This window comes from Epinephelus moara, chromosome 2, assembly GCF_006386435.1.
Source record: "Epinephelus moara isolate mb chromosome 2, YSFRI_EMoa_1.0, whole genome shotgun sequence".
In the NCBI taxonomy this organism is placed as follows: Eukaryota; Metazoa; Chordata; class Actinopteri; order Perciformes; family Serranidae; genus Epinephelus; species Epinephelus moara.
In genome coordinates, this window is record NC_065507.1 from 22,448,299 (window position 1) to 22,471,070 (window position 22,772).

General features: G+C 42.9%; 2 protein-coding genes across 2 annotated transcripts in view; one reads left to right on the forward strand and one right to left on the reverse strand.

Annotated features, from left to right (window-relative positions):
- The window catches only part of map3k10 (mitogen-activated protein kinase kinase kinase 10), a 48,375-nt gene extending 36,339 nt beyond the window's left edge, over window positions 1–12,036 (forward strand). The window contains exons 5-11 of the mRNA XM_050032797.1: window positions 837–1,083; window positions 2,621–2,743; window positions 2,839–2,977; window positions 4,791–4,903; window positions 4,994–5,292; window positions 7,982–8,516; window positions 9,996–12,036. Coding sequence (XP_049888754.1) covers window positions 837–1,083; window positions 2,621–2,743; window positions 2,839–2,977; window positions 4,791–4,903; window positions 4,994–5,292; window positions 7,982–8,516; window positions 9,996–10,396 — 1,857 coding nt within the window. The 3' untranslated portion in view covers window positions 10,397–12,036. The remainder of the gene's footprint in view (window positions 1–836; window positions 1,084–2,620; window positions 2,744–2,838; window positions 2,978–4,790; window positions 4,904–4,993; window positions 5,293–7,981; window positions 8,517–9,995) is intronic.
- A 5,692-nt stretch (window positions 12,037–17,728) lies between these two features.
- Window positions 17,729–22,772, reverse strand: part of ttc9b (tetratricopeptide repeat domain 9B) — a 36,506-nt gene continuing 31,462 nt past the window's right edge. The window contains exon 3 of the mRNA XM_050033221.1: window positions 17,729–22,296. Coding sequence (XP_049889178.1) covers window positions 22,202–22,296 — 95 coding nt within the window. The 3' untranslated portion in view covers window positions 17,729–22,201. The remainder of the gene's footprint in view (window positions 22,297–22,772) is intronic.

A 22,772-nucleotide genomic window follows, 5' to 3' on the forward strand; every position in this document is an offset into this window, starting at 1 on the left:
TTTCTGCAAATAACAATCACCTTAGCAACAAGCCCATTGCCAAAAGAGGTGTCAGAGGAGGTGCTGCTGTGCTAATAACCTCTCCTCTCCTCTCCTCTCCTCTCCTCTCCTCTCCTCTCCTCTCCTCTCCTCTCCTCTCCTTTGTTCTCTACTCTTATCCTCCTCTTCTTTTGTCTTCCTCTTATCGTCTTATCACCTCATCCTCGTGTCCTCCCGCTACTCTCTTGTTCCTCTCCTTCTCTCCTCTTCTCTCATCCTCATCTCCTCTCTTGTTCCTCTACTTTCTCTTCTCCTCTTTTGTTCCTCTCCTCACTCTCCACTCCTCCTCACTCTTCCTCATCCTCTTTTCTTCTCATTCTCTTCCTCTCGTCTCCTCCCTTCCCTTTGTCCACTCCTTATTCCTCTCCTCTTTATCCTCTCCTGTTCCTCTCCTCATTGTCTTTGCTCCCCTCTTTTTCCTCCCTTTGTCTCCTCTTCTCTCATCCTCCTCCCTTGTTCCTATCCTCATTGTCTCCTCTCCACTCCTCCTCATCCTCTCGTCATTCTGTTTCTCTCCTCTCCTGCCTTTATCCTCTCCTCCTCTTTTCCACTCCCTCTCACTTACCTCTCCTCATCCTCATCTTGTCCTCTCCTCCTCCTTCTTCCTTTTCTCTCCTCCTCCTCTCTTGTCTGTCCTCATCATCTCCTCTTTGCTCTCTCTCCCTCCTCATATTCTTTCCCCCTCTCCTCATTGTCTTTCTCTCCTTCTCTCCCTTTATCATCAACTTCTGCCTCTCCCCCTTCTCTTCTCCACTCCCTCTAATTCACCTCTCCTGCTCCTCCTCTCCTCTCTGCAGGAGCTGAGGTCCTGGGAGGAGGCGTTGGCCCGAGCAGCCGAGGAGCAGAGGGAGCAGGAGGAGCAGCTCAGGAGGAGAGAGCAGGAGCTGGCAGAGAGGGAGATCGACATTGTGGAGCGAGAGCTGAACATCATCATCCACCAGATGTACCAGGAGAAACCCAGCGTGAAGAAGAGAAAAGGACACTTCAAGAAGAGCAGATTACTGAAGCTGGGCCGAGACAGCAACTGCATCAGTCTGCCATCTGGTGGGTGGATCAGGGAACTGCACGCAGATTGTTTTAATCTGGTGACTCTGGTGCACTGAACTGGCAGAGCTCCCAGTTACATGGTGTGTTTTCCGGGTTAGAAATTTAGGACGTAGACGGCTCTGAGAGATTAGACAACAGTAACAAAGTTTGTCTACAACAACACACTACAAAGTCAGAGTCACTTAAGTCTCCTTTATCATGAAGACAGAAAAACAACACACTTAACTCAGAAGATTCATCAACGTTTCATTCTTGTTTTTGAGGCAAAATGTTGACGATACAATGGAATTATTATAAAATTTTGCAGATGTCAAAATAACACCTAATCCTTCACTCATATTTATTCTCTTATATTTTCACCATTTTATTAGAACATTTAAGAAAAACTGTCATTTTTGTGAAGCTCTTACCTACAAATATTTGGTATTTGACAAATAAAAGACAAAAACATTAACTGACAAAATTAAATTGAAATAATACATTTCTGTCCGTCAGCTAAATGATTAATGGACTAATTGAATCAGCATCAGTTTTTTAACAAGCACAATTATATTAAGGAAGTTCACAGTATGTGTTACAGTCCAGGCAGACAGGAAGAGTTCAGCAGTATATTCACAAAGAGAAGATTTATCAGCTTTCAGGCAGTCAGGTCCAGGCTCAACATTTAAGGGTATATATTCATGTTTAGATGGCTGGAAGGTAAAGACATAAACAGCATTGAAAGTCTAGTGGGGATTGAGAGGAAAAGTGACAGATATATACTGCACAGGTCGACGAGGAAAAGTGGAAACGTAAATGTGAGAGCCAGGTCACTGGGACAGGTGGGAGAGTGTGAGGGCATCTGGTGGATGAAGGGAGAATGGCATCACAGGGGTGAGAACCAGGACACCTCTCTAACCCTTTTTCCACCAACATGGATCCGGTTCTGGTCCGGTTCTTGAACCGTTCATTTTTACCAAAAACAAATTTGGTCAGAACCCAAAAATTGGTTCTCAGCTGGAACCAAAGAATAGCAGGTTTTCCTTGCGTGTCATATTCTACATTTTGGAAAGAGAGAATGGAGAAGTCAGTGAAGACTCTCATCCAGTCATCCAGGTCAATGTAATCCTAAGTGCTTTATTGTAGGCAACTGGACTTGCTTGAGATTCTTGAAGACGTTTCACCTCTCATCCAAAGGGGTTCTTCAGTTCTGACGGACTAGTGCAGTGTCACAGGCTTTAAACTCTGTGTGGGTGTGAACCTGTACAGAGTCGTTAAGGTCACATGTGAGTCATCGACCCACCTGGCCATCTTGTGTCCTCTTAGGGTTAGATGGGTCCAGGTGTGAATGGAAGGGTGGACTGGTTTACTAGATAGCAATGAAGTTCCAGGAATCATGAACAGAACCAGATCAAGAACCAGAACTCATTTGGTGGAAAAGAGGCACCAATAAGTTACAGTGAAGCTCTAGTGTGCACCACTGTGTTCCCAAAGTTAGGAAATGTTTGACATATGATTTATGTAAAACAAAATCTCTGTTCTTGCTCACCTGTAGGCTTTGAACACAAGATCACAGTCCAGGCGTCTCCCAGTGTGGACAAGAGGAAGACTCAGGGGAGCGAGAGCACCACCCCGCCCGCCAGCCCGGGGGTCATACCCCGCCTGAGAGCCATAAGATGTGAGTGCAAACACCCGAAAGTCAGACAGCATCCTGTGTGAGAGAAAGTGAATGTAAGGCAGAACTGTAATGTGAGTTATCTTCATGTCCCTCAGTGACACCGAGCGATGGCAGTAAGACGTGGGGCCGCAGCGCTGTGTGTAAGAAGGAGGACCTGTCCACCAGCAAGAAGAAAGGACGCACCTGGGGACCGAGCTCCACCCTCCAGAAAGAGAGGGTCGGCGGGGAGGAGAAGTATGTTCACAGTTTGTTTACATTTTTACCTGATGAGGCCAATCAAACTTTATAGTTTGCAAAACCTTTGCCTACTTGTGATAAAACAAACAAACAAATAAATGCATGCGCTATTTTTTGGTGCATGCATGGTCCATTTCACTTTCAAAAGATTATATTTATTGCATACTGGGTAACTGCATCAAAAAGCACTTCATTAACAAGCGTCTGTCAGGTCAGGGATGCAGTGGTGGATGAAGTAAAAGTACAGATATCTTACCAGAAAATGATTTTGGTAGAAGTTAACGTCACGTATTAAAATACTACTTTAGTAAAAGTCTTGAAGACAGATGTCAGATGCCATCTGATATTTACTGTAGCAAAGTATCAAAATTAATTTCATGATATTTAATGTGTTTAAGTAGCCTATTCAAAGTAAAAGTACAAGTTAAAGCTCTAAATAAAACAGCAAGCAGTCAGAATTCTGAGGATTATTAAGTTTATTTCTTCTTAATCACCTTAAAAATGGAGTGTACATTACATTTAGACAAAACTAAGGTCTTTTTCAGAACTTACAGGATTTAAAGAAAACCTTTGACCATCCAGGGCTGACACACTGGCGTCACCGCACAGTTACCTGTCACAAATTTCTTATACCATTGAATCATTACTCGCCCTCTCTACTATGGGATGCCATTTTCTGCTTCCATCATGAAGTCGGTCTCATTGTCAAGTGGAAAGTCATCATTAGCATGTAGCGTGTAATCTGTCATGCAGCCTGGGCTTGACTATGACTCTGAGGGCCTTTGTTTGCACGTGTTCTTATAAGATTAACCTGTGATCTACTTAGCAAGCTAGGACCATTGATTCGCCAAACCTTCTGATTTTATTTTGTACTAACAAAGTAACGAAGATGCTTTGGGCAAATGTGTTGGAGCAGGAGTTTACATTTTATTTAGGAAGTGTAGTGATGTGAAAGTGAAAGGTGATGGAGATATAAAAACACAGGCGAAGTAGAGATACTCCCAAAAAATACCAAGTACTGTTACATTACGCCACTGTAGGACTGATAACTAGCGGCACCGTGCAAGTGTCACACAAATCACGTTTAGTCATCAATGCTAAAGCTAAAGTTAACGATTTTGGAGGCTCCCTAAATTGTCAAAACTTTGAGAACCCCTGCGTTGAAGTGGTACCAAAACCAAAAGAGTACTTCATCTGATACCTTTTTTCCTACTTGATTGGTTAACTATCATGGGAATGGAAACATTTAGTGGCATATAATAGCACCAGACGCCACAAGCATGTAGCATGGCCATACTTTTGAATGTTTTGGTGGTATCTTGACATGCTGTACTCCAACTCTGTCAAATACACAGTGCTCCCAAATCTACCCAGACACTGACAGATAAAAGTAGCAGAAAGTCAGAAACTCTTTGTGAGTAGGACAGTTGGGCAGCGTTTTCCTAAAGAGGAACACAATGTACCTGATGAAACTGCAGTGACAAAAATTGGATCACGAGGATCACGAGGCTTGCTTTCTGTCACAGTTATCACAGGCGAGAGGAAACTGCCTTTTCTCATCTTTTTCTGTACAGAATATTTCTTGTAACTCAAAAAAACCCAACCCTTTCAATCAATATATCATTATAGCATGTGGAGCGGACAGAAGCAGAGCATCTCTGAAAATGTGGTTGAAAGAAATCTGTTGTGTATGATAGCTGTTCTCACCTGGCATGAATCTTTCTATCTGAAAACACTGTAGCGCTTTGTTCTGTGTTTTAGAGGTTAGTTGTGATTGGTGGTGTGTTGACATCATGGTGTCTGTTTGCAGACTGAAGTCACTTGGTGAGGGATGCAAAGTTTGGTCATCCAGCGCACCAAATCTGGGCAAGTCCCCCAAACATGCACCCATGACCGCTGGCTTCTCCAGCCTCAATGAAATGGGTGAGTCTTCACTTTTCATTGTAAGTTGGTGACAAGAATCGGATCGTCTGAACTCTGTTTCACTCCCCTCTGTTCCTCTCTCTGAAACAGAGGAGTGCTGTGAGTTTGAGGAATCACCAGGGTCCCTGCAGCCCTCAGAGACCAGCAGTAACGGGGCTGTGGATGACTCAGGGTCCCTGTGGGGAAGCCTGGGGCCAAACACGTTGCCTACTGTTGTTAACACGAGCTCCTGTCAGGGCCCCGTCGGGCTGGGGACGGGGGTGAGCAACCAGGACTCACTCCGTCGCTGCAGCCAGAGGAAGAAAAGCGATATGTTGCTGTTGGGTTGTGCCTCTCTGCTCGCGTCTGTCGCCCTCGGACAAGATCTGATGCAGCTGGGAAAACTACAGGTGAGAAAACAGCAGACAGAACAGAGAGAGAGAGAAAACTGGGAAACATCTTTATTTTAGAAAACCACAAAAGAAGAAACCAGCAGATCGATATTGCTCCTGGCACAGTATACCTTGAAACAAAAATTTTCGAGGTCAGCCCAATTCTTGTAATTGCTAGAACTTAGTCTACATAAAAAAAGATGAATAAATGAATGAAAGCATAGGAGAGCTCAGAACCCATTTTGTTTCACTGTCTAATAAAGATATATACAAAAAAGTAATAAAACTAAGAGAATAAAAACACCACAATTGTTATGTAGAAGAATTATTGACAGTATCATATTGGCAGTGTATTACATGGTCCCATTCATTGTTCTTATCCCAGCTGACACAGGGCGTCTATAAGACGTCAGAAAGACTATGGACAGTCATTAAATTTTGGTTGTAATGAAAATCACATTATGTAGATGTCTAATGTATAGAATTTCAAGTTGTGTGGATGTAAACATTGTGACATGTTACATAAAATGAGTTTTGTTTTCCTTACCTTATGACTAAATGTGCTTATTCTACATCAAGATGACATCAGCGTGAGATGTTTGGATGATGGTGGATTTTGGTTGCTTAACAACGCAACTTAAAATCAAGAGAATATCAATGACGTCTGTCATCAGTATTCTACGTCAAATTGCTGTTGGCATTAGACGTTGTCCTGACATCAAATTTTGGTCTCCTTAAATTCAGTTAAATGTCAGTGTCTAATAATGTGGCCAGCTGAGTTAATATGTCCAATAAGAATATGATGTTTTATATATATTTTAAGTTTTAATATCTTAGGTACTAGTGTTAAACACTGTAGCATAATGCACATTTTATTTTTATTTTAATGCACATTTCATTTCTGCTTTATTTTATTTTATTGCTTTATATTTACATACTTATACTTCATACTTTTATTCTTACTTCTTATAATTCTCTTTTCTTTACATCGGAGCAACTGCAATGAATCATGATGTCCCCTCTGGGATCAGTAAAGTATTTCTGATTCTGCAGTACACAACAAAAAACAAAACAAAACATAACCTTAAAATATGGCCAAGTTATTTTTTTATTTTTTGCAGCAGTCAAACAGCAAATACTTTTATTGTTGTGTTGATAATGTTCAGTAAGAATCATTGTTCAGTAGTAGAAAATTTGGTCAACACTCCCAGTGCAAATGTAGGACAAAGAGTGGAGGTGAGTTTCATTTCATTGGAGTTTCATTGGAAACCGTCTGGGAGTTAAATAGATGATCTGTGCAAAAGTTTACTTGGAAAGCTTCAGCAGACTCGCCCTGATATAAGTTTGTGCTGCTGGAGCCAGACAGCTGAAAAATACTGGAACTGTACTGACCTCAAAGTCAAACATCCATCCACCCATTTTCATAACCGCTCATCCTCTTGAGGATCGCGGGGGGGCTGCCAGCTGACATTGGGCGAGAGGCAGGATACACCCTGGACAGGTCGCCAGACTATCACAGNTCCTCTTGCACCTCTTGAGGATCGCGGGGGGGCTGCCAGCTGACATTGGGCGAGAGGCAGGGTACACCCTGGACAGGTCGCCAGACTATCACAGGGCTGACACATAGAGACAAACAACCATTCACGCTCACATTCACACCTACGGCCAACTTAGAGTCACCAATTAACCTGCATGTCTTTGGACTGTGGGAGGAAGCTGGAGAAAACCCATGCTGACACAGGGAGAACATGCAAACTCTGTACTGAAGGGCTCCCTCCTGGGATCGAACCAGGAACCCTCTTGCTGTGAGGCGACAATGCTAACCACTACATCACCTTGCCGCCCCAAAGTCAAACAACAACCAGCATTGTAGACAAAAAATATTACCAATCTGATCTGCCGACAAATCTTACGACTGCTAATAATATGTATGTATCTAGAATAAATACGCACAGAAAGTATATTCATTCATTTCTGTACCCACTTATCTGGAGTCTATCCCAGCTGACATTGGGTGAGAGGCAGGGTACACCCTGGACAGGTCACCAGACTATCGCAGGGCTGACACATAGAGACAGACAACCATTCACACTCACATTCACAGAAAGCATACCACTACTTTTTTACCAAAGAATCACACGCCTTTTTATTTTAAACGCCCATCCGTGGACAAGATATCCCTTTCAGGATGTGAAGGTTTCAAATTTGGGTGAAATGCTTTATGTTTATTCACACACTCCTTTTTCCCTTTATTAGGCACCAACAGCTCCCCCCTGCAGGCGTGCACTTATATACAGTCGACACTTTCTCAGATAAATATTCCAAACAGGATAATGAACCATGTCATAGTCTCCTCATCTTAAACTAATACATCACCTTTGGGATGAAATTGAACAGGTTGGAGCAGCTGCCAAATTATCAGTGTGATGCTGTGGAGTCAGCACGGTTCGAGGTCTGCATGGAGGGTTTCCAGCACCTTGTTGATTCTGTGTTTTAAGGATTTCTGTCTGTTGTTGAAGTTGATACAGAGTGTACAGTGAGAGGATCAATGAGAGTAATGATCTGCGTGTAATCTTTTGCTGTAGTTGCTTTAGTAGGGAGAGGAAGTGATTATCAGAGACAAAAAGTAACATCACACAGTTACGTGATGTGTTTCAGCTGATTGTATTTGAGTGCCGATCATGATGTGACCCCATGTTGTTGTCAGGTGCTCCAGGATGAGCAGGACCTCAGAGAGGAGCAGCGTAAGAAGAAGGAGGGTCTCTTCCAGCGGACGGGACGTTTCCGTCGCAGCACCTCTCCACCCAGCAGAAACCTCTCCCTGTCTCTCTCCAGACATCACGACTCTGCGCTCCCCTGCCTGGACCCTTCTCCCTCCGTCACACTCCTCTCTTTGTCCTCTCTGTCTGACTGCAACTCCACCAAGTCCCTTCTTCCCTCCGACCCAGACGATTACCCCCTGACACCGATGACTGGGATCAAAACACCGGTGGCACCGCCAGCTCCTGCCCTCAACCCGCTCTTGGACTTGCGGGCAGAGAGCTTCAAGAAGGAGCCCAACCAGTCGCTCACGCCAACCCACGTGTCTGCAGCCATGGCCATGAACAGAGGGCACAGACGGACCCCTTCAGACGGGGCGATACGACCCCGAGCTCAAACTCTGGGACACCGCAGGACACCGTCAGATGGAAGCATGCCCATGCCTCCTCCACCGGGGGCACCACACATCCATACTAACAAAGGTACAGTGACAGATAATGGAGAATGTATTTTTTACAATGCTAGAGGAAGTTATGATTAAAGTTTAATGATGGTTCATCCTGTATTTGCTGAATTATGTCACTGTTTTTATTTTTTTATTTTACCAGGAAGTCTCTTTAGAAACATAAGCCAAACAAAATGACTGCATAAATTCATCATAGTATACTATGCAGTCAGTTACTGCTGGTAAACAAGCTCGTCAGCAAAACTAAAAGTAAAAGCCAACCCCAGATTTACTCTAGTTTGGCATTTCACCTCGCTATATTTGAGTTTTGTCATTGCTTTGTCTTTTGGATGCCTTTTGTGTACGGTCTGGCTACCTTTTAACAAAGCCCTGACCTCACCTGAGCGCTGTGGGGGTACACACAAATAAACATCCTGAGCATAGACAGTAAGAAGAAAACAAGAAAGTACAGGCAGAGGGCAAAGTCTCTGCAGAAAAATACAACACCGTGCACTTCTAATGGGTCATAAATTAATAGTAGTATATCTTTAATATGAAAGACACACAGTCTCATGTATGATCTTGGTGCTGAGAAAATAGGAATCACTGTGTTTTTGTTACTTTAGAATGAGCTGTTTAAATCTACATAGCGAGCGGGTCCTTGTTTAAGGAGATCGTCATGTTGAACTGCCTTGTTTCTACAGTAGCCCAGAATGGACAAACCTAACACTGACTCTAGACAGGGCCATTCGCCTTGTTGTATCGTCTACTGTAGAAAGCAGCTAGCCTGGAAATCCAGACCCAAATCTAGAAAGATTTAGGGTCTGGCTATGAGTAATGCAAATGGCCCAACTCGAGGGGCGGCACCAAGCATGCATTTGAAAATATCACTGCACGCAATTGGGTAACACTACGACCAATCAGAACAATACACGGGGTGACGTATCCAGAGCTTAGCTACCAGCGGAGCTAACTGGTAGATGAGACTCTTGCTGTATCTGGTCGGCAAAACAGCAAAAACGTCCTTCTTGCAAAGAAAAGATTCGAGCGCCGTCTTCTGTTCCTCTTTTAGAGAAAAAGCCAAGTCTAACTCGTTCATTGTAGCGGCCAAAGCCGTTTCAAACAAAATCTAAATATGACGTTGACTTTAACATCTTACTCCTCACCTATAAGGTCATCCTTAACCTAGCTCCTCTGTACCTCTCTGAACTCTTGCACATCCACATTCCCACCCACACTCTCAGGTCTTCCTCTTCCATCCACCTCACTGTCCCGCCAGCTGCCTGACCACCATGGGGTCTACAGCCTTCAGCTGAGAATACTCCAAAGTGACATCTTCTTTAACCAACAGTCCAAAAGCAAAATATATTGAGGTTACTTTCATATATGTCCAAGAAGAGCAACTAACCCTCACGTCTGAGCAGCTACAATTTGAGAATATTTGGTATTTTTGCTTGAGCGACAACAGTGAAACTTTTTCTTTTAACATTCTTTTCATCTCTTTTTTGTTACTCAGGCACGCAGGACACTCTGGACATCCCCCGCCTCCCTGACCCATCCATCATCTACCCAGTCCCCCATCGGCGTAAAGCTCCCGCTCCACCAATCCCCGACCAGTTTCCTCTCTGCCTCATCAGCCCCCTTGAGAGACCCAAGACGCTGGAGTTCGCCCCCCGGCCGCGGCCCACGCCGGCCAGGATGAGAGCGGACCCCTGGAAGCTGGGCTCTCTCTCCCGGACCCTCAGCTCGTCTCCGGGCAGCAGCTGCGACAGCCCCCTCGGTTCGGGGGACAGCAGCGCCAGCACCACACGACCCAACCTGATGGACATGGACATGGAGGGCCAGAATTTGGACCAGACTGTCCCTCTGTGTGGACAGCGGAAGCCTGCCACTCTGTGTGGACACCAGTACTCATAGTGAAAAACTTTTCCGCGTTGGAAGAAGCCGTTCCAGGACGTTAAAGCTTGGGCTGAATGCCTACTGATGTCTGAGCCGAGCAAAGTGCACTCACTGAAGTTTGCAAAAACATCCCACTTCTTGTTTTGGGCACTTACTGGAAGCCATTCCTCTCATAAGGTGTGAAACCCTTACAGCAAGCCTTTCCCTGATAGTGCTCTCTAACCTGCACGACACCGAGGGTCTTAGAGGCCCATTAAAAGCCTTGTAGTGTGCACACCCACCTACCTTACCCTGCCCACCTTTGAAGCCCCACAACCAGAACACACTCACAACCTTCAAAAGCCATTCGAGTACTTAAAAAGCCACTTTTTCGACTTTGCTAACTGTTCATCTGCTTGTGCTTTTGCTTTCATCTGTGTAGCTGCCCACTTTCCGCTTGCATCTCTCACTCCAAAGATATTCACTCACATTTCACCCAAACATTCACCGTTCCAGGAGTCGACAGAAACAGGAGCGGGACTGTTTCCTTAATGAGAGTGTCTTTGTTCTTATTTTGCACGCCATTTGTTCTGCCAGTGCACAAACATCTCCCATGCCTTCATCCTCACACACACATCATCTCTCTGCATGGGGGTCATCGTCCTCTCCCCTCCAAGACCGAGACAGGAAGAAGAAGCCTTTTTCTCACAGCACTGGTGGACTGGTTACATCCTCAGCCTTGTACAGTAAAAAAAAAGCAGAGTTTATTTTCTCAGTGCTTGCACCATCCCAACCTGTTAGCAAAAATTTTTTTTATTGGTTTGGCAGACCAGGTGTGTTTCTCTCTGTGTGAATGTGTATATATTACTGTACATGTGTGGAAGAACAAAATGGGTTCTCTTTTTTTTTTGTTTTGCGTGCTGGTGCTTTTTCAGTGCATGTTGTTTTACGTGTGAATGGTTCGCTGTACGACACGTGCGACACTTCTTTGAATTAAGATCTCATCTGTTTGTCTTTTACACGTTTTACATTCCTCACTAGCAGTCAGTAGCACTCTGTATGGATCCCGTTCACGCCACTTAAATGGACACGAAAGAAGGAAACGCTGATTTCAACCTCATGTCGGACCGTTTGGAAGCTTCACATTCTCCTCTGATTGGTTGAATTCAACACCAGTGGCACCTGAGGAGCCATGTTAGTCAGCCTCTCTGTGGACCTGTGGACTGAAGTCACGGCTGACAAATCAACTTTTACTTGCGGAGTTGTTTTCGCACAGTGGTCGAAAATTTCGTCTTGGCTGCAGGTGGTATTTTACTTGACAGTGGAAATTTCTCTAGGTGAGTGTGAGTGAGTGGACATGCGTGTGTGTGTGTGCGTGTTATTATTTGTATGGGATGATGACAATCCCGTCGGTAGAAGAGTGAGCCCAAACTCATTCTCCTCGTGTGGTTAAGAACACTGAGTATTTATTAAATTTATTGTTATTATTGGAAAGGATTAATTGTTATTACGACGCTCTTCCTGGGATATCTGTATATATTTGTTAATATAACAGGAAAAACCTGGGAAACTGAAACGTCCATGTTGTCTCCAGTCTCAACCTGTGACATTTCTGGGTTCAGTGAGGAGTAAGTGTGAAATGTGATGAATGAGAGACGAATAAAATACAAAGAAAGATACTTAAGTGTCAGTGCTACTTCTGTTGTTTTTAATTTCATCCATTATACACAGCATGGTGGTGCAGTGGTTAGCATTGTCGCCTCACAGCAAGAGGGTTTCTGGATCGAACCCTGGGGTGAGGGAGCCCTGCTGTGTGGAGGTTGCATGTTCACCCTGTGTCAGCGTGGGGTTTTCTCCAGGTACTCCAGCTTCCTCCCACAGTCCAAAGACATGCAGGTTAATTAGTGACTCTAAATTGTCCGTAAGTGTGAATGTGAGTGTGAGTGGTTGTCTGTCTCTATGTGTCAGCCCTGCGATAGTATGGTGACCTGTCCAGGGTGTACCCTGCCTCTCGCCAAATGTCAACTGGGATAGGCTCCAGAATGAATGAATGAATCCATTATATAATAGATCATATAATGTCTGAGCAGTGATTAAAGAAGTGCTAAGACTAATTACTTAAAAGTAGCAAACACAACAATGTAAAAATACTTCATTACAAGCACGAGTCCTGCATTCAAAATCCTAATTTATTTATATAGCACCTTTCAAAACACAGTTACAAAGTGCTTTACAAAACTGAATAAAAGACAAAGCAAGATAAAAGCAATAAAAACAGAATACACATAACAGCATAAAACAAAATAATAAAGGAGTTAAAAACGCAATTTTATTTTTTTAATTTCTTAGGTTTATAGCTGTAGACTGAGTTTGCAGCCCTGATCTCCTCAGACAGGTCACTCCAAAGTCTTGGAGCTCTGACTGCAAAGGCTCCGTCACCTTTGTGAATGAATCTAGACCTCGGCACAACAAGAAAAGATGCATCTGAAGATCTGGGTGTGTGAGGAGGAATATAGAGCAATAATAGAACAGTTATATAACTTGGAGCAAGGCCTCTCAGGGCTTTGTAAGTAATCAATAAAATCCTAACATCAGTTCTAAAAGCAACAGGTAACCAGTGTAGGGAAGCCAGGACTGGGATGAGATGTGGTCAGTCAGCAGAGTTTTGGATGAGCTGGAGGTGGGAGATGGATCACAAGTACTCATTCTGAAGTAAAACTGCCGCTGTGACTGGTGAATGATATACCATATATATATATTACATTATTAGATTCATAATACTACAGTGGCATATTCGTGTTACACAGAGGAAAAAAAACGATCAGTATCACATAATAACATGATGTCTTGTTATTGTTAAAACAAGACGTTTTTCACATTTTACAGATACTATTATATTATAAAAAACATTTACTGCTAAAACAATATACTGTTAATCTTGTAACATGAAATATTTCCCGTTAATGTGATCAAGTAATGAAGTTATGACGTGAAATGTTTGTGTATTACACATTTTTACATGGAATGTTTCTAACAAGATAAAAGGTTTTTGTTATACATGAAAATATCTTCTTTAAACATGAAAAAACATCTTGCTATAGCACACACTTTTCTTGTTGTGAATGTGTAATACTGATCGCTTTTTTCCCTGGCTTTGCAGTAAGATACTTCTGTATAATAATGATGCAGCAATGACATCAGTGTTTTAGTATTTTCATGTTGTAGCTGGTCAAAGTGGAGCCTGTTTTAATCACTTAATACACAGTTTGGTATTCATATTGTGACCTGATCTGAGGGTTTGTGAGATGACTAATGAAATGCTTTTTCTCCAATGTTTAATGTTCAAATGTTTCTTATTTGAGCCTCTGGGGAAAAAAAAGAAACTATCTGAGAAGTATATAGGGGGAATTACTAATAACTCAGACACATCTGACACATGACACTGCTTTATTGTCACAAGCCTTAAAAATAACTGTGTTATTGTCATGAGCTTATTGTGTGTCTTTTATTTAAAATTCAAATCTAAAAAGTACTGGGTAACGACTGTCAAATGTCATAAAAAGTACAGTATTTCCCTTTGAAATGTAGTGGAGAAGAAGTATAAAGTAGAATAACATGCAAATACTCAACTAAAGTACCAGTACTTGAGTAGCTGTACTCTGAGTACTGATGGTTTGGTGGTTACCTGCATGTACCAGCAGACAAAGGCGGCTGCAGTAGCAGATAAAATCCTCTCGGTGTCACCACTGTGGCCTATGATGTCATATCATTCCCCAGTCTGCTGTTTTTCTCCATGTAATGAATTCCTATAGTCGCTCTCTGACTCTGCAGTTACCAGGAAAGGCAGATGAAGGTGCTCCGATGCATCCAAAGCAGTTAACAAAGATTTCAGGATTAAATTTTAAGACGTCAGAGGGGAGAGAAATCTTCTAAATGCCAAACAAAATGTGATGTTTCACACTGACAACCTTTGAATATTAAAGATGAACCCGGCGTACATGCAGCGTATACAGATGATGCAAACCGCACACTCACACAAGTCTTCCTCACACACTCCACTGTTGTGTCTGTCAGTGTGACTGCCAATCAAACACCCTCCTAGACGCCAGCCAGTTACCTAGCAACCCATCTTCACTTCCATGGTGATGCTATTAAAAGCAACAACAAAAGAAAAAGGCAGAAAAAAAGGGATGATGGGCCTGAAAATGAAGTGAGGAAGAGAGAGAGGTGTTAAAGAGCCAGCAGAAAAAGATGCAGCAGTCTGAGCGTCGCCTGGCCGGTTCACAGCTCACACACACACACATTCACACACATATATTTTGTCTGATAGGGAGACAGTGTGTGCTTTCTCTGTCTTTATCTGCCTTAACAGCAGAGACTCTCACACGTTTGTCACCTCCAATGTCTTCCCCCTCATGGTTTCCTCAACAGTTATTCACCAGACTTCCTGCTTTCTTTCCTTTGTTTCAGGGTGCAACCACGTCACAGTCTGAATATGAAAGGATTCAGGTGGTGATGGTGTTGGTGGCACTTCAGAGAGGATGAGGAGTGCCAGAAAGATGTTGTTTTCTGTTCAGCTTCGAAGTGAACAACAAACCAGACTGCCTGCCAGTTGGTGCGTCCTTAGATCTCCAGAGGGACTCTCTTTGTCTGAAAGTGAAGCTTTACTCTGAAACAATATATCATAATGAATCTGAGCTAAGTGACACCAAAGTGACTGATGGCATGATGTATTTAAACTACAGAATAACTTGAGCCTAAGTCTGCAGAAATGTTAATAAACACAGAATGATTAATGTCCAGATGTTATTTTTTGGTTGCATTCATAATCAATCAGATCCCAGAGTGAACCTCTTAGAAACTGAAGAAGAAAGTGTAGGACAATGTGTGAAATTAGAGGAATGTTCCTTAAAAATTATACACCACTAATATGGCATTGTACTCCTACAATACTGTTTTTTTAAGTATTAAAATTGATGGAGCAGAACCAGAGATATTGTTTTGTTATTCCACATGTTCATTTTTTAAAACTGGTGTCTACATTACCCACAATACAACTTGACTTGTTACGTTAGCAGCAGCTAGTGTAGCTTCAGGTATGGGTGAGCAATACCACAAAATTTGGTTTCGATCTGATATCAAGGAATACGGGGTCAGATTCAGTGATATCGAAGCCAGCACTGATATTTTTTTAATAATAAAGCAGCTCATTAAACTTTCATGTAGGGGAAAGAGTGTGTCATGATTTATGAGGTACATAATCAGTCTGCTATAGTCACAGCTAATGGTGAACAATTTCAGTTTGAAAATATAATGCTGAAGACCAAAATGTTAATTTCATGATGATAAACCTGGAAATTTAAAATATAAAAGTAACACACACCATGAGTTAAAATGAGGTGCTGATCACTGGCAGCAGACTTGATTGTAGAGAACAAGTGTTGCACAATCTGGCTCCGTATGCATTTCTTTTATTTTGATAATGTTTCCACCTTTGGGCCCTCTTCAAGACCAACAAGATGTTTGTTGATCTTGAGAAGGGCCCAAAGGCCAGAGTGTGATATGTCCAAATATACCTTAAGACTCTGAAAAGACTCTGCCAGTGAACTCAGCTCTGTGTCAGGGGTCTGGATGCTGAGACATTTCCCTCCTCTATTCTTTTCTGTTCCAAGTTGTCTTCCTTGTGTTTCTTCTTTTTTGTTCAGCCAATTATTTGTTGCATTAAACTAGTGATGGTGTGTGGTGCTCATATGTTGTTTGAGTGCACACAACAACAACAGTGAAAAAGCAGAGAGTACATGCACAAGTGTGTTCATGGCAGTGGAACGTTGTTTACACAGATAGATTAGATACTGAAATTTGCTACAAATGGGTACAATGTAGAAGTGAGAACTGGCTCCTTTTTTGGTATCAATCGATCTTTGAAATGAAAAGGTAGTATTTGTAGTATCGATATTGTGGTATTAATCTGCCCACCCATAGACTTAAGCTGCTAGCCTCAAGCAGAGACAATGAGAGGGGCACTGAGGTCTGATAAAGGGACACTTTGCCGATTTTCAACCAGCTTTGTTATCACAATGTGTATAGTAAAATTAACTGTGGTAAACTTCCCTCCACTTTACCAGCGCCCAGATCTCCTTGCTCATCTCTCATAGCTGGTTCTAGGGCTGTTGCTCATATTACAGATTGTACTTTCACATTTTTGTATCCCAGCCACCACAGACACAAAAGCCCTAGAGACCGCGCTCTAGGATGAGATTGCATTTTTACATAGGACCAAACAGCAGTGGCATCATTACACTATGGTGTGTGATTAAGACAGCATACCAGCATGGCTGAAGCAAAAGAGGCTTGACGGGTGTGACATGTAACACAACAGCGTCCGCTGCTAGTGTGACATAAAACATTCATGTTGGCAGTGCTTTATCAACAATAACTATGGCAGAACGTCCCTGTTATATGGCAGCTGATCTCATCCTCTGTGTTGAGGGTAAGGAGCTCCTGGACCTCAATGTTCTCCCAATTTGTGGACATTTATAGCCGCTGTTCTTTTTTGAGTTAGCCGCTAACTGTTAACAGCTACTTTTACAATCTCCTGCAGTGGGTGGCACGCATAACATGTCAAAACATCATGCCTTTTTATAGCACGGTGAGGTGGCTTAACGGCGCGATATTCCCTTCTTAAACTGGCAGTGTAAAAGAGGCTACAGAGTATAGAAGCAGATCGAGATAGAGCTGCCTCTCTTTCTAAAAAACAGACCAAAATACGATCAAACAGTAAAACTAAACAGCGCTGATCAAATATGAATCAAGATTTTGTTACTGCAATGCCTATTTCTTGCCTAAAATATTTTCAGATACATATTTTAGCTCACTATTTAGCTGTAATTTCAGACGGTGTTACCAGCCGCACATCGTATTGTCTCCCGTGGAAAAACGGCCAAGTTCACATTACATCACCCACCAATGGGAGCATTTATTTGTCCAATGCGGTGTGGTGCATTCTGATAGTTGTAGGTTTCCTATCTCCTGAGCAAAAGTAAATTCTAATGCTCTTTTCCTCTGTCTTGTCTGGTCATGTATTTCAAAAGTATTTGCATCTTTCTACAGCCCAGTTTTATGGAAAGACCATCTCTCCAGCAGTGAAATACTTTTTTAAACTCAGTTCTAACTCCGCATCCCCAGGTTTTAGTCTTCAGTTCCAACCAGTGGCGACTCAATTGACATCATTTGAGGAAATTTATCAGACTTTACGACTTTTTCCACATAGGTAGTAGTGGTCCCAACACCTGTAAAGAGACTTTGTTCTGACCACACAACAACGACAACAACAACAACAACAACAACAACAACAACAACATTCCTCTTTGTTTGAAACTTTATTCATAATCTTCATTTACCAATCAATAGTGCATTCCCGGGCTAGCAGTTCAGTAAAACCAGTGATGGAGGCCTGTGATGTTTGGATGTCGAATGCAAAAAGGCCTCTTGGGAGCGAGGCGGAACAAAAACGCAGTCATAGCCTTGACGTCCCCAGCTTCAAGTCCTTTCTTTCCCCCTCCATCGCCACAGAAACAAACCAGGGGGAGATGTGTGGCTGTGAGGAGCGGCTCTGTGCTCAGAGTTCACTCCTGCTTTACTGGTTGTTTTACTGTGCGGAAACAGAAGAGTCAAAGGTCACTCAGACGGGGGAGTCAAAGGGCATTGCACATACTCTGAGCCGGTTCTGGATCCCTTGACGAAAAGGGACATCAACAGAAATACCAACAAATACAGACACAGTCACGAAGCAGCTCTGTGGAGGAGCTAGAGTAAAATTCTCTTTTCTATCTCTTGCTTTTCTTTTCCGCTGATAAAGTAATTCAGTAAAGTAAAGCTCTTCACAACCATAAAACTTTCCACTTTTGTTATTTTTTTGTACATTTGTATCATATATTCACAAAAACTACTCTGACATTTGACAAACATTTACCTCAAATGACATTAAAGCAAAGAGCAAAAATAACACAGCCAGTAGTTTGACTTTTCCGTCTCTTTTTTTTTCCGTTGTGCTTTTTGTTGTTTGTTTTCAAAGCTACACTTATGCAGAGATCGGGTGTCTCTATCTCTATTTGCACAGATTATGCTCACAATAACAGCCTCGGAGTCAGCTCTGCCATTAATCAAGAACTGATCAGCCAGAAATGAACCTGTTTTATGTGCAGCTAGTTGTCCCTAGACGGTCGTAGCACACGTTGAGCTAGAATGACTTAGCACAGCCAGACAAAAACAAGATGGCGACTGGTGCCATGGAGAGAGGACCACGGGAGGAGACCTATCCCTGAGGGGCCCATGGGTGAGTAGACTCAGCCCAGGCAGCCATGGAGACTGAGCCTGCAGGTGCTGTTCCTCACTGTTGTTTGTTGATATATTTCCTCTGGGATACCAGAGCCTCAACCCCAGAGCTGGAGGATCAGATGTTTATGTCTCAGTGTTCTTGACACGCTATCTTGTGTATGATATTTAAGAACTGTATGAGAACTGTTAGATAACTTAAAGGTGTAGTTCAATATTTTGGGAGATTTGTTTTGCTTTCTGTCAATTTTAGCACAGATTACTCAAACAATTACTGTGTTAATTAGTGAGCACAAAAGAGGTGGGAAGGTGGAGTTTTTAGACAAAGTTAGATTAGATGTTTCCCTGTTTCTGGTCTTTGTGCTAAGCTAAGCTAAGCTAAGCAGCTGCTGGCTGTAGCTTTTTCTAAGCATTTTTACCCAAAATGTCAAACTTTTCCTTTAAGTCATCATGTTCCTGCAACACAGCTATCAAGACCAGGAATACAGTCAACTGGCAACTGATTTCAATTGTGCAGATATGTGAATTCACTAAACTGGATGATTTCTGTTGTCATTTTGTAATGTTTAATGATATATAGTTAAACTGGGTGGCTGGACCAATCTGAAGTTCCTGCTGTGCTTATTTTACGTACTGTGTAGCTTTGCTAGTGTCTTTGGTAAACCAAATCTACTGTACCAGCACAGAAGCTAAGCAATGTACTGCTTTGGACCAGTCCACCAGGAAGAGTGCCAGGCTCTGAAGCCAAATTTCACAGTGGCCAAATATGGAATGACAACGTCCAAGCCTGTCACCTGATGCCACTGGGCCAAAAAATATTTTTTTTCCAATAAACTTACATAGTAAAAGAGACATCTGTAAACCAGTGGATAATTTTTTTCAGCATTACAACCGCTGTGAAATGACTCCAATTTAAGTTATAGGAACGCTAAACCGGAAGTAGTCAGCTGAGCTGGTGGAAGTCCCAAGTGTGCTTGCTCTATGGGCCAGATGATGATGAGGGACCAATGAAGCAGCACCGATCATCGTGGTAATTTTATATGCGGCAGTTGATCGTTTTTGTCTTTGTGCGCCACTGAGCAACCTCCATAAAAATGATCTGAATGTCTGAAATCAGAGCGTGAGGTGTTTGCACTTTATAGTGATTCAGAACAGTGGACATTGTTACAGTAGCAGATTAATACCTGAGGCTTTAGTATGAGATGTAGAGCCATCATATATGGGTTTGATGCTCAGGGGTCCACATACTTTCAGCCGTATACACAGCTCTAAACTTTTCTGTTTGTAATCTCGTGTCTCTGCTGCCGGAGTGACTCAGAGCTGCAGCTGCTTTACTGGGGCTGATGATGGCCTACTTCTCCCTCCACTGGAGCCCCTCTGTATCATGCCGGTCCCCTCAACGCATGGTGCCGTCTCTCCAGAGTCCCATTGACACACTTAGGTCCCTATTTACCTCCTAGCAGGTCACTGAGAAAAATGGGGAGGGGAAATCTTTTACAGAAACTTTCTTTGACTTCTTCTTCCACATCTTTTTTGAATATGTTAAGCGGTGGAATTACCTCTTATCTTTCACCTTGGCTGAGGCAGAAGGTGACCCTGATTTATTAAAGACTTTTTTTTTCAGATTGATTTGATATCTATTCTACTGCTGTGATCACAGTCTGTCGCCACTGTCTGTGTTTATAAAGGGCAGAATGGATAAAATAGAGGTATGAGAGAACAGAGTGGCAGCATGCCATGACAGAAAGCAATACAGCAGATATAAATCCTATCCCATACATCTGGAGTAACTCTCTGGAGCCGCACGTTACATGCAGGAGGTGGGCTTGCACACAGGGGAGAGGAGATTGGGTTTTCATGGCATCAGAGAGAAGGGGAAGGTCATGCTTTCACATATCGTCAATCCAACCTTCTGCAGAACAGGGCAGGCAGATTTAAGCCTGTGGCAAAGCTATCATAAAAGCAATATTTGCATTATTAATGATTCGGTTTCACAAGTCACAAGAGAAGCAAATTATTTGTGTTTTTTTCGACAGCTAACCATGGATATCCACAAACCATATCATCAGTAGTGTTGTCGAATGCTAATGCTCTGTGTTATCTGTCCTTACAGCTCCATGTTTGGAACCATTTTTTAATCTATCAGCAAATTAAAAGAGGAAGAAATCTCAAATGGCTCACTCTTGTTGAAGTGCACTAAAGCTGAGTGCTCCAAGATGGCGGTCTGGACTGTCAGGACAGATGTGTGTGTGTTTGTGATTGTTTTCCCTGCACTAACGCTGCCCAGAGTCTCCTCGGTGTGTTATCGATGTCTGGGAAGCTTCAGCATTAGTGATAAAAGGTTGGACCTCTGTTTAGAAATTTTTAAAGTGTTTGTCTCGCTGTGAAACTTTAAAGTGGATTTCCATCCAGCCAACGGCGGTTGATGGAACTCCGATCCCATTGGCTATTTTCCCTTGTGACATCATTAACGGGGAGAACAGAGGGGAGGCGGGGGGAGGGGAAGGGAGGGAGGGGCTTTCGACAGTCTCAACAACGACACACGACCCAGGAGGGGCTTCGGACAACAGATTCAAGACACCAGTTTCCACAATAGCACGCCTGATGACAGCAGGAACCGCTGGAGACACAGATGCTCTTAATTAACTACCACTGAGTATGATCAACACAAAAGCAAATTAAAAAACCCAAGTAACGGCTTACAAACACTTGAATTAGCCCTTGAATTGAAAAAACAGTCCAGAAACTGAGATACATGGCATCCAAGAAAGAAAAGTGAGACAGTAGAGCGATAGATTAAGCACAGAGGCAGGCGTTCTCTCTACTCGATGAAGGATTTCCCGTGCTAGTCTGTCCCATAGTCTGCGTAAAGGGGCCTGAGTGAGCCCTGTCGGGGTAGGATGTACAATCAAATTGGGCTATGGTCTTGATATGTGTCACACACACCCCCTCACTATCCCCTGCTTATGTTCACACACACTCCTGCCCTCCTCCCGGTGTGGTCGCGCTTCCCAACCCCGATGGTGTCCTCAAGAATTTGAAACAAGACGGACAGAGAGAAGGCAGAGAGAAAAAGAGAGAGCAAGAGAGCAGAAACAAAATTCATTTTATGTCTTTAAAACATTTACTTAATCACGCAAATGTCCATTATTCATATGTATGTTTTGAAGCTCCTTTTTCATTCCACCACGATGACTTTCGTATGAGTATAATACAGCATTTTTTGTTGATTTTTTTTTTAAGGTTTGCTCAACTGTCTGCGTCTGGGGAGAGGAACCACAGCACCTGAGGGAGAAAAATGGGAGAAGAAGAGGGAAGAGGAGGAAAAGGAGGTCGGGTTGCAGACAGAGCTTGATATGTCTCCCGTTTTTATCCATCACTGGCGGGTGATTGGGTCTGTCTCTTCTGTCTGTGGGCTGTGCTGCTGTCAGGGGTCGATAGAGGAGGACAGAGGGAGGGTCGGTACGGGGTCAAAGGCTGAGGGGTCAGGAGGGTGGAAAGGTCGAGGGGTTAGCCCTGGGTCTCTTTGCCGCTCTCTCGTTCCCGCTGACCACTCTTGCTCATTTTCATCTCTGTCAGCTGGATGTACCGCAGCACGTTGGTGTCTGTGACAGAGAGAGGAAATGTAGTGGATGTGAGGCAGAGAGGCTGAAAAGAAAGGCTATATCTTTACTTCAATCCAGGGTTTGTACAGACAAGGGCAAGTCACATTCAAAAGGCCTTTCAGGGTCTTTTTCAAGCACTAATCTTTATTTTCAGGCATAAAATTGTTTTCTCTAAACCATCTGTTGCAAGGGAATTGAAGAAATTCATACCAGGACCAACAATTAACTTGTTATTAATAAGCTGGTTGTTATTATTCAGGTATGTGGTTGGCAAAGGACAAAACAACAGGGAGATGTACAGAGCGCAGAGCTCAGCGCATCAATTACTCGACTATTTGTTTCAGCTCTAACTCGCATGTTCTCAAAAGCACTGTGTGTTTGTGAGTCCTCCTTGTTGATATAATGTGTGCACAGAATTTTATTTAGATTATTTTTACAACTACAAATAATTTCTACACATTTATAAACTTGCATTT